The sequence below is a fragment of the Syngnathus acus genome, chromosome 6 (assembly GCF_901709675.1).
Source record: "Syngnathus acus chromosome 6, fSynAcu1.2, whole genome shotgun sequence".
Classification (NCBI taxonomy): domain Eukaryota; kingdom Metazoa; phylum Chordata; class Actinopteri; order Syngnathiformes; family Syngnathidae; genus Syngnathus; species Syngnathus acus.
In genome coordinates this window covers 7507491-7523543 of record NC_051092.1, presented here as the reverse complement: position 1 = coordinate 7523543, position 16053 = coordinate 7507491, and the positions used below count along the sequence as shown (strand labels likewise).

The 16053-nt window shown below is 45.0% G+C and overlaps 1 protein-coding gene and 2 long non-coding RNA genes across 5 annotated transcripts; 1 reads left to right on the top strand and 2 right to left on the bottom strand.

Moving 5' to 3' along the window:
• The first annotated feature begins 4758 nt into the window (after positions 1-4758).
• On the top strand, positions 4759-6344 carry LOC119124499. Of its 2 annotated transcripts, none has more exons than XR_005098287.1 (3): positions 4759-4787; positions 5577-5684; positions 6103-6344. It is a non-coding gene; the product is annotated as an uncharacterized LOC119124499 (long non-coding RNA). The 2 variants fall into 2 exon arrangements; XR_005098288.1 differs by lacking the exon at positions 4759-4787 and adding an exon at positions 5318-5371.
• Positions 6345-6509: 165 nt separating this feature from the next.
• LOC119123924 (dynein heavy chain-like) lies at positions 6510-8704 on the bottom strand (the record flags this gene model as incomplete). Its single annotated transcript, XM_037253321.1, is given in 5 exon segments — positions 6510-6621; positions 6719-6825; positions 8070-8116; positions 8119-8359; positions 8642-8704. Coding segments are annotated over 5 exon segments (570 nt in total), but the record flags the coding sequence as incomplete, so codon positions are not given.
• A 5149-nt stretch (positions 8705-13853) lies between these two features.
• Positions 13854-14356, bottom strand: LOC119124711. 2 transcript variants are annotated; one of them, XR_005098318.1, is made up of 3 exons: positions 14300-14356; positions 13987-14094; positions 13854-13886 (listed from the first exon to the last, which is right to left on the bottom strand). It is a non-coding gene; the product is annotated as an uncharacterized LOC119124711 (long non-coding RNA). The 2 variants fall into 2 exon arrangements; XR_005098319.1 differs by having other exon boundaries at positions 13857-13882.
• Positions 14357-16053: the final 1697 nt, after the last annotated feature.

The window sequence follows — 16053 nt, the reverse complement described above, 5'->3', positions numbered from 1 at the left end:
AGATAAATACTCTGAGAGAGAAAGTATTTATTTAAATTACTATGCCGAGATAACACTACAGGAGTAGACAAGTAACTCTTCCTAGACACATTTGTTTTCCCTCTTGGACAGTGTTAGTTTGACTGGAATGAGATCTCCAGTCCCTGAGTCCAAAGTCAGTAACAACTCAAATTGCATAATAATCATCAAAAGTCTCTGCAAAGAGCAAAATGTGATCAAAAGTACATCGGTTGTGCAGCAAAAAATTGGAATGTCCTTATTCATTTCACTGCAAACATTATGTCCAACATTATATTCACGACAATCAAGTTTGCCTCACTTGAAGAGATCATTTCAAGCATATCACTGTTGACCACAGTTTCTAGGAGTGAAAATAACCTCATGGGCTTGACATTTTTTGTTTGAATATCAGTGTTTAATAAGCAAAGAGGAAAATGGCGCTGACTCATCCCTCTCAAAGTGGAGTGCAGGTGTGAAGGCGGAGTTTAACTCTACAGAGTTAATCTAACATAACGATGTGTGAAATAACACTTAGTGTGGACGCCATTCAACTGTGAAAATGTTAACATAACAGTTAAAATCAAGTCCCCAAAATGTAATCCTGAAATGTAAAGACTCCAATTTGTGCTGTGTCGTTGCACCGTTGCTAGTGTAGTCCTTCACATAGTTGACTTGACTGCTCCATTCACAATTACTCTTTGATTGACTGCAACTTGTCCGTCTTTCCACTTAGAATCAGCTGGAATGGATACGACAAAGTAATTACAAGAGCATCCTCGGCTGTTAATGAACATTTAGACTGACCTTGAAGGCTAAGGAAATGATAGGAAACGCAGACGTATTCTTTCACTTAAACACGCTGTGTGTACTAACAATTCATTATCGTTGAATTTGTCACTTTCAAAACAACTTGGTTGATGTAGCAGATTAGGAGATTGATGGCGTGCGCGTGCGTGTGGCCCCAGTCGGAAACAGCACACAGGAGCAAATCCCTTTTCCTCACCTAAGCCACGCGCGTTCCGCATCAGTGAGTTGGAATGAGCACTGAGGACACTGGAGGCCTGTCTAAGATAGGATTATCTCAACTAAGATTTCCGCCATCTTGAGCTGTCACAACTCTTGACAATAAACAAAGAGACATGTGACAAACTTAATGACATGACGGATGAGGAGGGCCTTTTGCTGCGTCTTCTTAATCATTCACCATCTAGATAATGTAATTCATTAACACCCGAGACCGAAATAGAAAACTCGTGTTGATTCGTTCAGCCTGTCGACAGGTTTAATTCGTGTTGCTCCTTCCTGCGGTTTGTATCATTCTAACAATGACTAACATGGCAGAAGACACAATGTGAGCGCAGTGGCAGGCTGGTATTAAATAAATCGAAGCAGTTCCCCGTGAGTGCTTTGAGGTAAGTGGTGCTTCTTGACATCCATTTGACGAGAAAAGGACCTTTCTACACAGGAAGAGCTCAAGCAGCAGCTAGGAGAATGCAGTAGGCTTTCAAATGAGGATGTTCATGTCAGCCCCAGTGCATTTTACCATCTCCCAGATAGTATCTCCACCAAACTCTCATATATAACTCAGTATGGCAGCCAGAGTTAGAAGCACCACATTACATCCTGGATTTTAGTTATCACCAATAAATTGGAGTTGCTTGATTCCAAACATGTGACTCAGAGCCAGAGGCCCTAGACGACTGTACTGTCCTCACGGCTGTTCTTTTGGGTCTTGAACCAATCCCCGGTGCGCAACAATGCCTATTCTTCTCTGTATAATTGGACTGGATGACAGCCCATCTCCAGTCAGCCCCTGAAAGCCTCAAGTGACAATGGGGTGTCTGACCTGTCGCATGACTTGAATGAGGCAGAGATAACGCTGACACACACACGCGCAGACACAAACGCACGCACACACACACGCACACACAGTTTGTGTCCTTCTTGTCAAAGTACATTGAGTTACATTAAATTCCTGGAGTCAAACTCAACCTCTACTTTAGCTAACCTTTCAAAATGAGAGAATAAACTGATTTAATGAAAGAGGACTAGTAAAATTAGCACGCACACATTTGCACAAAAAATTAACACATTTTGCATTGGCGAACTTCTTTAGGTTGGACACTATATATAATCATAAAATCATCAATTATACACACACACACACACACACACGTACATGCACATTAATCAGAACAGCAAGAGAGCACGGCGACAGGTTTAAAGATAGATCAAATTTTTATTAATATCTTTAAACTGATCTCTATTTACAATAGGAATTCATTAAGAAGCAAAAATCGTTGCTGCCGGTGTTGCGCATAAAGCTGGTAGGACAGTGACAAAGTGTACATTTGAATGGCTGCCAGCAAGGTACATTATTATTCAGTCCCTCCACTATTCTGGCTCGCCTATTTTTATCTGCATGTGAGGTTGTGAATATAAAATCCCAAATCCTGTTGCATATGAAACCACACATATGCTCACGCGCAAACAGATTGTGAGGCCAACACTGTGACTGTGTCTTAATATAGTTTTCAGGGTGGTATTTGTTCAAGCAGATTCCCGACTTGTGCTCCCAAAAGCACATACTGTGTCTCTGTCCTTCTCAGTATATTTGCTGTTCGCTTTGTCGCCACAGAAACCACTATTACCCAAGCATCCCCTTGCTGTTGGACACTTAAAGTGGCTTCTCCTCGCTCTCACTCGCCATTAAGCCCCTTCTCCCATCTCTCTCTCCCTAGTCAACACTTACTGTGGCTGTGTGGAGCCTAGTCGGTAAACATCGGTGACAAACACTGACACTCAGCTGCTAGTGGTTAAAAACGGCTTGGTATTAAAAAATACCTCCGTGTATTCAATATTTGGAACACAGTGTGATGCCTCAGTCAAGACCTTGACAAGGGCCTTAGACTTAAAGGTTCCCCTCCACACCATATTGATTTAGCTCACCAAAATGTGGTCTATTTTCTCTGTCTATTGACACAATTTGTACAGAAAGACAGCATATGTGTCACAGTTGTATTGAATAGCTCGGGGGTGTTTTGTGGCCATCAGCCATTCTTTATAACAGCAGGAACAAAAACAATGAGAATGCATTAAAAGCAATTATTTGACTCCAAAGGAAAGCCTGCAGCCGGCAAGCCACATACTAAAACAGGGAAGATCGTCTTCTTTGCAGCTTTTTCTTTTGGGGGGGGTCAGCATGTCAGATGAGCTTCTTTGAATATTCCTGCTAAGGGCGCTCCTTTTGTTGAATCCTTTTGCCCTCCGTTTGTTTTAGGCTTATATCCATGAAAGTTTTACGGACAGATGTGCTTCCTGACTGCGGCAGTCTGAGATTTTCCCCCCAGAGGCTACAGACAGGGAAGATAAGAAAAGTGCATGACTCTGTTTTAAGAATAAGGTTTTAATTATCCAGCCATCAATTTTCCAAACCGCTTATCCTCACAAGGCTCATGGTGGTGGTGCTGGAGCCCATCCCAGCTGACATCTGGCAGTAGGGGGGACACCATGAACTGGTTGCCAGCATGGCACGCAGACGAACAAAATAGCAGTAAAATGGACCCAAGGGCCGCAGTATTTTAGTGTGTGTGTGTGTGGGGGGGGTTACGATTCGTTGAACAATTCGTTTGAACGAATCTTTTGATTGAACTGATTCTAAAGATCCAGTTCACTTAAAAAGAACTGGAATGCACATCACTAAAGCAAACTGACCCCTTCAGCATCCCAACAACATGCCTGACCTAAATCAACATAACAAAGAACCTTTTCGGCTGCCTAAACACATACCTTTCTAAAAAAAAACACCAAGCCTTTCTATACAATGTGTTTTCAAGGTTAACGCGATTCCCAAATTCTGAACCGCGTTTATCTGTATAAAGTAAACTACAGTGACTGCCATAGTCACGAGTCTTTGGTCGAGTGGTTAACGTCATTGCCTCTGACACGATGGGAATAGTGTTCGAGACCAGCCCTTGGGCTGTACTTTGTCAATTTTCTCTCACTTCTGCATAAAGATTGTGACTCTTACTTTTCATTTATTTTTTTTCGCTTGTTTAATATTGCGTCATGATTCGCTGAGGTCTCAGGAAGTGGGCGGGGCAATGAGAATGAAATCCGATTGGTTGGAAAGGGGGCGTGGTGATGCAGACCTTGTGATTGGTGGGATTTGAAGTAGGCGTGGCGTCGTCAATTTAGAATTGCCTTCCGATTGGCTGTTGGAAAAATGGACGTGGTCAGGCCCATTTCAGCTGCGCTCTGATTGGTCAGACTGACTTTGGGCAGCGGTAGGAGGCGGGCAAAGTGGCACTTAGGTTTTTGAAGGCAGTTTTCAGTCTTGAGGTGAGCATGGGTTGCTCTTCTGTCACTGCCGTAGTCACGAGTCTTTGGTCGAGTGGTTAACCTCATTGCCTCTGACACGATGGGACTAGTGTTCGAGACCAGCCCTTGGACTGTACTTTGTCAGTTTTCTCTCACTTCTGCGGCTGTGGCACTTTCAGTTCCATGATTTTTCCCTCATGCGGTGGCCTGTCACGTGGTACGCGAGTGTGCAAAGCGCCATTGGACGAGCAGGCGAGGAAGATTTGAATTGGCGGATGTGACGTCATGAATTGGGGCCGGCGTGTGCTCAAGGGAAGTTGTCATATACAGGTGCGACACGCGGGCGGTTTCTCAGCTAAGCTAGCATGCTAGTAAATGTTTGTCGTGCATTGGCGGTTCTCACGACGGACGCCTTGTTTGTTTCTTGCAGGATTCAAGGCGCCACCGACCGTGTGGCGGTTTCTCGGGTAAGCTAGTATGCTATCAAATGTTTGTCCTTCATTGCCGTTTCTCACGACGGACGCCTTGTTTGTTTTATGCAGGATTCAAGGCGAGTTATCAAATGCAGGCGCCACCGATCGTGTGGCGGTTTCTCGGGTAAGCTAGTATGCTATCAAATGTTTGTCGTTCATTGCCGTTTCTCACGACGGACGCCTTGTTCGTTCGATGCAGGATTCAAGGCGAGTTATGAAATGCAGGCGCCACCGATCATGTGGCGGTTTCTCGGGTAAGCTAGTATGCTATCAAATGTTTGTCGTTCATTGCCGTTTCTCACGACGGACGCCTTGTTTGTTTGCAAGATTTTCACACTGGTCACGGCCACCGCAACTGTCGTTTTGGCGCTACAGTATTTCAAATCTCTTTGGCGTTTTGTTTCGTCAAATTAACAATGTTGCATTACATATAGTGTGCTATTTCCGTGTTATGCAAACTGATGACTGTTACGTCATGTTCAAATCTATTCCAAGATGGCGCCCGCCCGCAACAAACATTTGCAAGCGTGATTTTCTCCCGTTTTGGACGACTGCTCGATTCATGCCGCCATTTTTGAGTGAGTTGATGGATGATAAATTTAAAATATTATAATTTGGATACTTTTGTCATTATTATAACTCATTACAATATACTGATAATTGTATACATATTTTGAATATAAAACTGTAGTTGATATGTATAATTGTTGCAAAAATATCATGCCATTGCCATGCTACTCAATGTCTACAAGTGTTGCAATAATTTGTGTTTGTGTTTTGTAGCGCTCATAAAGGCCTCCCAGTCAGCACCCTTCCATACAAAGCAAGCAGGAGGCTCCTGAGCCATCTCAGTGATGTTGAGGATGCTGAGGAAGAGTAGTCCCAAATCAGGTGAAAGCCCGTTGGTGTAAAGCACAGGTGTCAAACTCAAGGCCCGGGGGCCAGATACGGCCCGCCACATTTTATGTGGCCCGCGAAGACAAATTGTGCATTAAATTCGTGTGTCATTACTAGAATTGCAAATTGTCGTCACTTTTAATAATATCTTCTTCTTTTTTAAATATTTGACCAGTTTTTACTCGTCTGATTTGAAAACGAGTTGTCAGTTTGTTTAGAAGCTTTTACTGTATATAATATGAGGTGCTCATACATTTATTTGGGTTGACTGTCATAATGGCCCTCCGAAAGAAGCTATGACGACAATGCGGCCCGTGAAAAAAATGAGTTTGACATTTTGTGTGTATTGTAAAGTTTCAGCTGACTGTAAATGTGATCACTTTTACCAATTGCACCATTTGTACTTTTCAAGTTTTTTTTGGATGAAACCAGTGAGCAGGGTGACGCCGGTGAGAAGTCACACCATCGAACTCCCTGACGCAGAGCTGTGCTTTACCATTAGCCAGACCAGGCAACTGCCTGGGGCAAGGCCACTAGGGGGCTCTCTTATTTATCCATTTTTACATTTGGCACTTGTCCCTTGTATTCTTGCACTCTCGTACGCTGCTGTGACAAGTAAATTTCCCTGTTGTGGAATAAAGTTCTATCAATCAATTGTTTGTATTGTAGTGTTTGTATTGCATGTATTGCATTGTATGGTATGGTATTTGTACGGTATGGTATTTGTACGGTATGGTATTGTACTGTGTGTACTGTGTGTAGTGTACTGTGTGTAGTGTACTGTGTGTAGTGTACTGTGTGTAGTGTACTGTGTGTAGTGTACTGTGTTGTGCTGTGCATTGTGCTGTGCTGTATTGTGTGTATTGTGCTGTGCTGTATTGTGTGCATTGTGTTGTGCTGTGCTGTATTGTGTGTATTGTGTTGTGCTGTGCTGTATTGTGTGTATTGTGTTGTGCTGTGCTGTATTGTGCTGTGCTGTATTGTGTGTATTGTGCTGTGCTGTATTGTGTGTATTGTGTGTATTGTGCTGTGCTGTATTGTGTATTGTGTGTATTGTGCTGTGCTGTATTGTGTGTATTGTGCTGTGCTGTACTGTGTGTATTGTGCTGTGCTGTACTGTGTGTATTGTGCTGTACTGTGTGTATTGTGCTGTATGTACTGTGCTGTGCTGTATGTACTTATGTACTGTGTGTAGTGTAGTGTGTGTAGTGTAGTGTATGTAGTGTAGTGTAGTGTAGTGTATGTAGTGTAGTGTTTGTACTGTACTGTTTGTACTGTATGTATTGTAGTGTTTGTACTGTATGTATTGCATTGTATGTACTGTATGTATTGCATTGTATGTATTGTATGCATTGTCAGAGTCAGAGAGTCAGAGTCAGCTTTATTGTCAATGCCTTCATGCTAAGACACACAAAGAAATCGAAATTTCGTTTCCCCTATCCCACGGTGACGAGACACGGCACACGATTAACATACAAGTAAACAACGGGGGAGAGAGTTCAGGACCCCAACAGCCCGGAGATCACAAACCAGCCAGTGGCGAGCAGTGCTTGCATCCCACAACAGAGTCCCATTTCGTCACCTCCTCGCGATGTTCCCCCTCGTACAATGGCCTGGTCCGCCCGATAGCACGCCAGCCGCTCCAGATGCACAGCAGATACGCACTGTCCGGTCCGTAGATCTCAGCAGGCATGCTGATGTCCAGCGATCGAACGTTCGCCAGAAGAATGGAAGGCACGGCCGGGCGAGCTGGGTTGGCCGCCAGCCTGGCCCGGACGCCCAACCGGGGGAGGAATATGTATTGTATGTATTGTATTGTATGCATTGTATTGTATGTCTTGTATGTCTTGTATGCATTGTATTGTATGTCTTGTATGCATTGTATTGTATGTCTTGTATGCATTGTATTGTATGTCTTGTATGTCTTGTATGCATTGTATTGTATGTATTGTATGTATTGTATTGTTTGCGTTGTATTGTATGGTATTGTACTGTATGGTATTTGTATTGGATGTATTATATTGTACTGTATGGTATTTGTATTGTATGTGTTGTATTGTTTATACTGCATTGTTTTTTTTGTATTGTTTGTATTGTATCTAATGTTTTGTACTGTATGTATTGTATCTAATGTTTTGTACTGTATGTATTGTATCTAATGTTTTGTACTGTATGTATTGTATCTAATGTTTTGTACTGTATGTATTGTATGTATGTATTGTTTTGTACTGTATGTATTGTATGTGTTGTATGGTTTTGTTTGTACTGTATGTATTGTATGTGTTGTATGTATTTTGTTTGTACTGTATGTATTGTATGTGTTGTATGTATTGTTTTGTTTGTACTGTATGTATTGTATGTAGTGTTTGTATTGTATTGCATTGTATGTATCGTAGTTTGTATCGCGTGCACCGTAGTTTGTATCGATGCAATATAAAATGCAGTGCGATAATGGTAGTTTGTATCACGTGCACCGTAGTTTGTATCGCGTGCACCGTAGTTTGTATCGATACAAACTACGATACAAACTACGGTGCACACGATACAAACTACGTAACATGTAGTTTGTATCGCGTGCACCGTAGTTTGTATCGATACAATATAAAATGCAGTGCAATAATGGTAGTTTGTATCACGTGCACCGTAGTTTGTATCGCGTGCACCGTAGTTTGTATCGATACAAACTACGATACAAACTACGGTGCACACGATACAAACTACGTAACATGTAGTTTGTATCGCGTGCACCGTAGTTTGTATCGATACAATATAAAATGCAGTGCAATAATGGTAGTTTGTATCACGTGCACCGTAGTTTGTATCGCGTGCACCGTAGTTTGTATCGATACAAACTACGATACAAACTACGGTGCACACGATACAAACTACGTAACATGTAGTTTGTATCGCGTGCACCGTAGTTTGTATCGATACAATATAAAATGCAGTGCAATAATGGTAGTTTGTATCACGTGCACCGTAGTTTGTATCGCGTGCACCGTAGTTTGTATCGCGTGCACCGTAGTTTGTATCGATACAAACTACGGTGCACACGATACAAACTACGTAACGTAGTTTGTATCGCGTGCACCGTAGTTTGTATCGATACAATATAAAATGCAGTGCGATAATGGTAGTTTGTATCACGTGCACCGTAGTTTGTATCGCGTGCACTGTAGTTTGTATCGATACAAACTACGGTGCACCGTAGTTTGTATCGATACAATATAAAATGCAGTGCGATAATGGTAGTTTGTATCACGTGCACCGTAGTTTGTATCGATACAAACTACGGTGCACGCGATACAAACTACCATTATCGCACTGCATTTTATATTGTATCGATACAAACTACGGTGCACGCGACACAAACTACGATTGCATTGCATGGCAGCACTGCGTTTATCGCACTGCGTTTATCGCACTGCGTTTATCGCACTGCGTTTATCGCACTGCGTTTATCGCACTGCGTTTATCGCACTGCGTTTATCGCACTGCGTTTATCGCAGCGATACAAACTACGGTGCACGCGATACAAACTGCGGTGCACGCGATACAAACTACAGTGCAAACTACGATGCACACGATACAAACTACGATTGCATTGCATGGCAGCACTGCGTTTATCGCACTGCGTTTATCGCACTGCGTTTATCGCACTGCGTTTATCGCACTGCGTTTATCGCACTGCGTTTATCGCACTGCGTTTTTCGCACTCCATTTTATATTGTAGCGGTACAAACTACGATACACGCCATACAATGGCGGACAGTACAAACGACAAAAAGGCGCCATACAATGGCGGACAGTACAAACGACAAAAGGCGCCATACAATGGCGGACAGTACAAACGACAAAAAGGCGCCATACAATGGCGGACAGTACAAACGACAAAAAGGCGCCATACAATGGCGGACAGTACAAACGACAAAAAGGCGCCATACAATGGCGGACAGTACAAACGACAAAAAGGCGCCATACAATGGCGGACAGTACAAACGACAAAAAGGCGCCATACAATGGCGGACAGTACAAACGACAAAAAGGCGCCATACAATGGCGGACAGTACAAACGACAAAAGGCGCCATACAATGGCGGACAGTACAAACGACAAAAAGGCGCCATACAATGGCGGACAGTACAAACGACAAAAGGCGCCATACAATGGCGGACAGTACAAACGACAAAAGGCGCCATACAATGGCGGACAGTACAAACGACAAAAAGGCGCCATACAATGGCGGGCAGTACAAACGACAAAAGGCGCCATACAATGGCGGGCAGTACAAACGTACAAACGACAAAAGGCGCCATACAATGGCGGACAGTACAAACGACAAAAGGCGCCATACAATGGCGGACAGTACAAACGACAAAAAGGCGCCATACAATGGCGGACAGTACAAACGACAAAAAGGCGCCATACAATGGCGGACAGTACAAACGACAAAAAGGCGCCATACAATGGCGGACAGTACAAACGACCAAAAAGGCGCCATACAATGGCGGACAGTACAAACGACAAAAAGGCGCCATACAATGGCGGACAGTACAAACGACAAAAAGGCGCCATACAATGGCGGACAGTACAAACGACAAAAAGGCGCCATACAATGGCGGACAGTACAAACGACAAAAAGGCGCCATACAATGGCGGACAGTACAAACGACAAAAAGGCGCCATACAATGGCGGACAGTACAAACGACAAAAAGGCGCCATACAATGGCGGACAGTACAAACGACAAAAAGGCGCCATACAATGGCGGACAGTACAAACGACAAAAAGGCGCCATACAATGGCGGACAGTACAAACGACAAAAAGGCGCCATACAATGGCGGACAGTACAAACGACAAAAAGGCGCCATACAATGGCGGACAGTACAAACGACAAAAAGGCGCCATACAATGGCGGACAGTACAAACGACAAAAAGGCGCCATACAATGGCGGACAGTACAAACGACAAAAAGGCGCCATACAATGGCGGACAGTACAAACGACAAAAAGGCGCCATACAATGGCGGACAGTACAAACGACAAAAAGGCGCCATACAATGGCGGACAGTACAAACGACAAAAGGCGCCATACAATGGCGGACAGTACAAACGACAAAAGGCGCCATACAATGGCGGACAGTACAAACGACAAAAGGCGCCATACAATGGCGGACAGTACAAACGACAAAAGGCGCCATACAATGGCGGACAGTACAAACGACAAAAGGCGCCATACAATGGCGGACAGTACAAACGACAAAAAGGCGCCATACAATGGCGGACAGTACAAACGACAAAAAGGCGCCATACAATGGCGGACAGTACAAACGACAAAAAGGCGCCATACAATGGCGGACAGTACAAACGACAAAAAGGCGCCATACAATGGCGGACAGTACAAACGACAAAAAGGCGCCATACAATGGCGGACAGTACAAACGACAAAAGGCGCCATACAATGGCGGACAGTACAAACGACAAAAGGCGCCATACAATGGCGGACAGTACAAACGACAAAAGGCGCCATACAATGGCGGACAGTACAAACGACAAAAGGCGCCATACAATGGCGGACAGTACAAACGACAAAAGGCGCCATACAATGGCGGACAGTACAAACGACAAAAAGGCGCCATACAATGGCGGACAGTACAAACGACAAAAAGGCGCCATACAATGGCGGACAGTACAAACGACAAAAGGCGCCATACAATGGCGGACAGTACAAACGACAAAAGGCGCCATACAATGGCGGACAGTACAAACGACAAAAGGCGCCATACAATGGCGGACAGTACAAACGACAAAAGGCGCCATACAATGGCGGACAGTACAACGACAAAAGGCGCCATACAATGGCGGGCAGTACAAACGACAAAAGGCGCCATACAATGGCGGGCAGTACAAACGTACAAACGACAAAAGGCGCCATACAATGGCGGGCAGTACAAACGTACAAACGACAAAAGGCGCCATACAATGGCGGGCAGTACAAACGTACAAACGACAAAAGGCGCCATACAATGGCGGACAGTACAAACGACAAAAGGCGCCATACAATGGCGGACAGTACAAACGACAAAAGGCGCCATACAATGGCGGACAGTACAACGACAAAAAGGCGCCATACAATGGCGGACAGTACAAACGACAAAAAGGCGCCATACAATGGCGGACAGTACAAACGACAAAAAGGCGCCATACAATGGCGGACAGTACAAACGACAAAAAGGCGCCATACAATGGCGGACAGTACAAACGACAAAAAGGCGCCATACAATGGCGGGCAGTACAAACGACAAAAAGGCGCCATACAATGGCGGGCAGTACAAACGACAAAAAGGCGCCATACAATGGCGGGCAGTACAAACGACAAAAGGCGCCATACAATGGCGGGCAGTACAAACGTACAAACGACAAAAGGCGCCATACAATGGCGGACAGTACAAACGACAAAAAGGCGCCATACAATGGCGGGCAGTACAAACGTACAAACGACAAAAGGCGCCATACAATGGCGGGCAGTACAAACGACAAAAGGCGCCATACATTGGCGGACAGTACAAACGACAAAAGGCGCCATACAATGGCGGACAGTACAAACGACAAAAGGCGCCATACAATGGCGGACAGTACAAACGACAAAAAGGCGCCATACAATGGCGGACAGTACAAACGACAAAAAGGCGCCATACAATGGCGGACAGTACAAACGACAAAAAGGCGCCATACAATGGCGGGCAGTACAAACGACAAAAAGGCGCCATACAATGGCGGGCAGTACAAACGACAAAAAGGCGCCATACAATGGCGGGCAGTACAAACGACAAAAGGCGCCATACAATGGCGGGCAGTACAAACGTACAAACGACAAAAGGCGCCATACAATGGCGGACAGTACAAACGACAAAAGGCGCCATACAATGGCGGACAGTACAAACGACAAAAGGCGCCATACAATGGCGGACAGTACAAACGACAAAAGGCGCCATACAATGGCGGACAGTACAAACGACAAAAAGGCGCCATACAATGGCGGACAGTACAAACGACAAAAAGGCGCCATACAATGGCGGACAGTACAAACGACAAAAAGGCGCCATACAATGGCGGACAGTACAAACGACAAAAAGGCGCCATACAATGGCGGACAGTACAAACGACAAAAAGGCGCCATACAATGGCGGACAGTACAAACGACAAAAAGGCGCCATACAATGGCGGGCAGTACAAACGACAAAAAGGCGCCATACAATGGCGGGCAGTACAAACGACAAAAAGGCGCCATACAATGGCGGGCAGTACAAACGACAAAAGGCGCCATACAATGGCGGGCAGTACAAACGTACAAACGACAAAAGGCGCCATACAATGGCGGACAGTACAAACGACAAAAAGGCGCCATACAATGGCGGGCAGTACAAACGACAAAAGGCGCCATACAATGGCGGGCAGTACAAACGTACAAACGACAAAAGGCGCCATACAATGGCGGACAGTACAAACGACAAAAAGGCGCCATACAATGGCGGACAGTACAAACGACAAAAAGGCGCCATACAATGGCGGACAGTACAAACGACAAAAAGGCGCCATACAATGGCGGACAGTACAAACGACAAAAAGGCGCCATACAATGGCGGACAGTACAAACGACAAAAAGGCGCCATACAATGGCGGACAGTACAAACGACAAAAAGGCGCCATACAATGGCGGACAGTACAAACGACAAAAAGGCGCCATACAATGGCGGACAGTACAAACGACAAAAAGGCGCCATACAATGGCGGACAGTACAAACGACAAAAGGCGCCATACAATGGCGGACAGTACAAACGACAAAAAGGCGCCATACAATGGCGGACAGTACAAACGACAAAAGGCGCCATACAATGGCGGACAGTACAAACGACAAAAGGCGCCATACAATGGCGGACAGTACAAACGACAAAAGGCGCCATACAATGGCGGACAGTACAAACGACAAAAGGCGCCATACAATGGCGGACAGTACAAACGACAAAAGGCGCCATACAATGGCGGACAGTACAAACGACAAAAGGCGCCATACAATGGCGGACAGTACAAACGACAAAAGGCGCCATACAATGGCGGACAGTACAAACGACAAAAGACGCCATACAATGGCAAACAGTACAAATGGTGTGACTTCTCACCGGCGTCACCCTGCTCACTGGTTTTATACAAAAAAAAATTTAAAAGTACAAATGGTGCAATTGGTAAAAGTGATCACATTTACAGTCAGCTGAAACTTTACACCAACGGGCTTTCACCTGATTTGGGACTACTCTTCCTCAGCATCCTCAACATCACTGAGATGGCTCAGGAGCCTCCTGCTTGCTTTGTATAGAAGGGTGCTGACTGGGAGGCCTTTATGAGCGCTACAAAACACAAACACAAATGATTGCAACACTTGTAGACATTGAGTAGAGTGGCAATGGCATGATATTTTTGCAAAAATTATACATATCAACTACAGTTTTATACTTAAAATATGTATACAATTGTCAGTATATTGTAATGAGTTATAATAATGACAAAAGTATCCAAATTATAACATTTTGATTTTATCATCCATCAACTCACTCAGAAATGGCGGCATGAATCGAACAGTCGTCCAAAACGGGAGAAAATCACGCTTGCAAATGTTTGTTGCGGGCGGGCGCCATCTTGGAATAGATTTGAACATGACGTAACAGTCATCAGTTTGCATAACACGGAAATAGCACACTATATGTAATGCAACATTGTTAATTTGACGAAACAAAACGCCAAAGAGATTTGAAATACTGTAGCGCCAAAACGACAGTTGCGGTGGCCGTGACCAGTGTGAAAATCTTGCAAACAAACAAGGCGTCCGTCGTGAGAAACGGCAATGAACGACAAACATTTGATAGCATACTAGCTTACCCGAGAAACCGCCACATGATCGGTGGCGCCTGCATTTCATAACTCGCCTTGAATCCTGCATCGAACGAACAAGGCGTCCGTCGTGAGAAACGGCAATGAAGGACAAACATTTGATAGCATACTAGCTTACCCGAGAAACCGCCACACGGTCGGTGGCGCCTTGAATCCTGCAAGAAACAAACAAGGCGTCCGTCGTGAGAACCGCCAATGCACGACAAACATTTACTAGCATGCTAGCTTAGCTGAGAAACCGCCCGCGTGTCGCACCTGTATATGACAACTTCCCTTGAGCACACGCCGGCCCCAATTCATGACGTCACATCCGCCAATTCAAATCTTCCTCGCCTGCTCGTCCAATGGCGCTTTGCACACTCGCGTACCACGTGACAGGCCACCGCATGAGGGAAAAATCATGGAACTGAAAGTGCCACAGCCGCAGAAGTGAGAGAAAACTGACAAAGTACAGTCCAAGGGCTGGTCTCGAACACTAGTCCCATCGTGTCAGAGGCAATGAGGTTAACCACTCGACCAAAGACTCGTGACTACGGCAGTGACAGAAGAGCAACCCATGCTCACCTCAAGACTGAAAACTGCCTTCAAAAACCTAAGTGCCACTTTGCCCGCCTCCTACCGCTGCCCAAAGTCAGTCTGACCAATCAGAGCGCAGCTGAAATGGGCCTGACCACGTCCATTTTTCCAACAGCCAATCGGAAGGCAATTTTAAATTGACGACGCCACGCCTACTTCACATCCCACCAATCACAGGACCCCTCGTCTGCATCACCACGCCCGCCCCCTTTCCAACCAATCGGATTTCATTCTCATTGCCCCGCCCACCTCCTGAGACCTCAGCGAATCATGAAAGCAGTATTAAACAAGCGAAAGGAAAAAAATAAATGAAAAATAAGAGTCACAATCTATTATGCAGAAGTGAGAGAAAATTGACAAAGTACAGCCCAAGGGCTGGTCTCGAACACTAGTCCCATCATGTCAAAGGCAATGACGTTAACCACTCGACCAAAGACTCGTGACAATGGCAGTGACAGAAGAGCAACCCACGCTCATCTCAAGACTGAAAACTCCAAAAACCTAAGTGCCACTTTGCCCGCCTCCTACCTCTGCCCAAATTCAGTCTGACCAATCAGAGCGCAGCTGAAATGGGCCTGACCACGTCCACTTTTCCAACAGCCAATCGGAAGGCAATTTTAAATTGACGACGCCACGCCTACTTCACATCCCACCAATCACAAGGACCCCTCGTCTGCATCACCACGCCCCCTTTCCAACCAATCGGATTTCATTCTCATTGCCCCGCCCACTTCCTGAGACCTCAGCGAATGATGACGCAGTATTAAACAAGCGAAAGGAAAAAAATAAATGAAAAGTAAGAGTCACAATCTTTATGCAGAAGTGAGAGAAAATTGACAAAG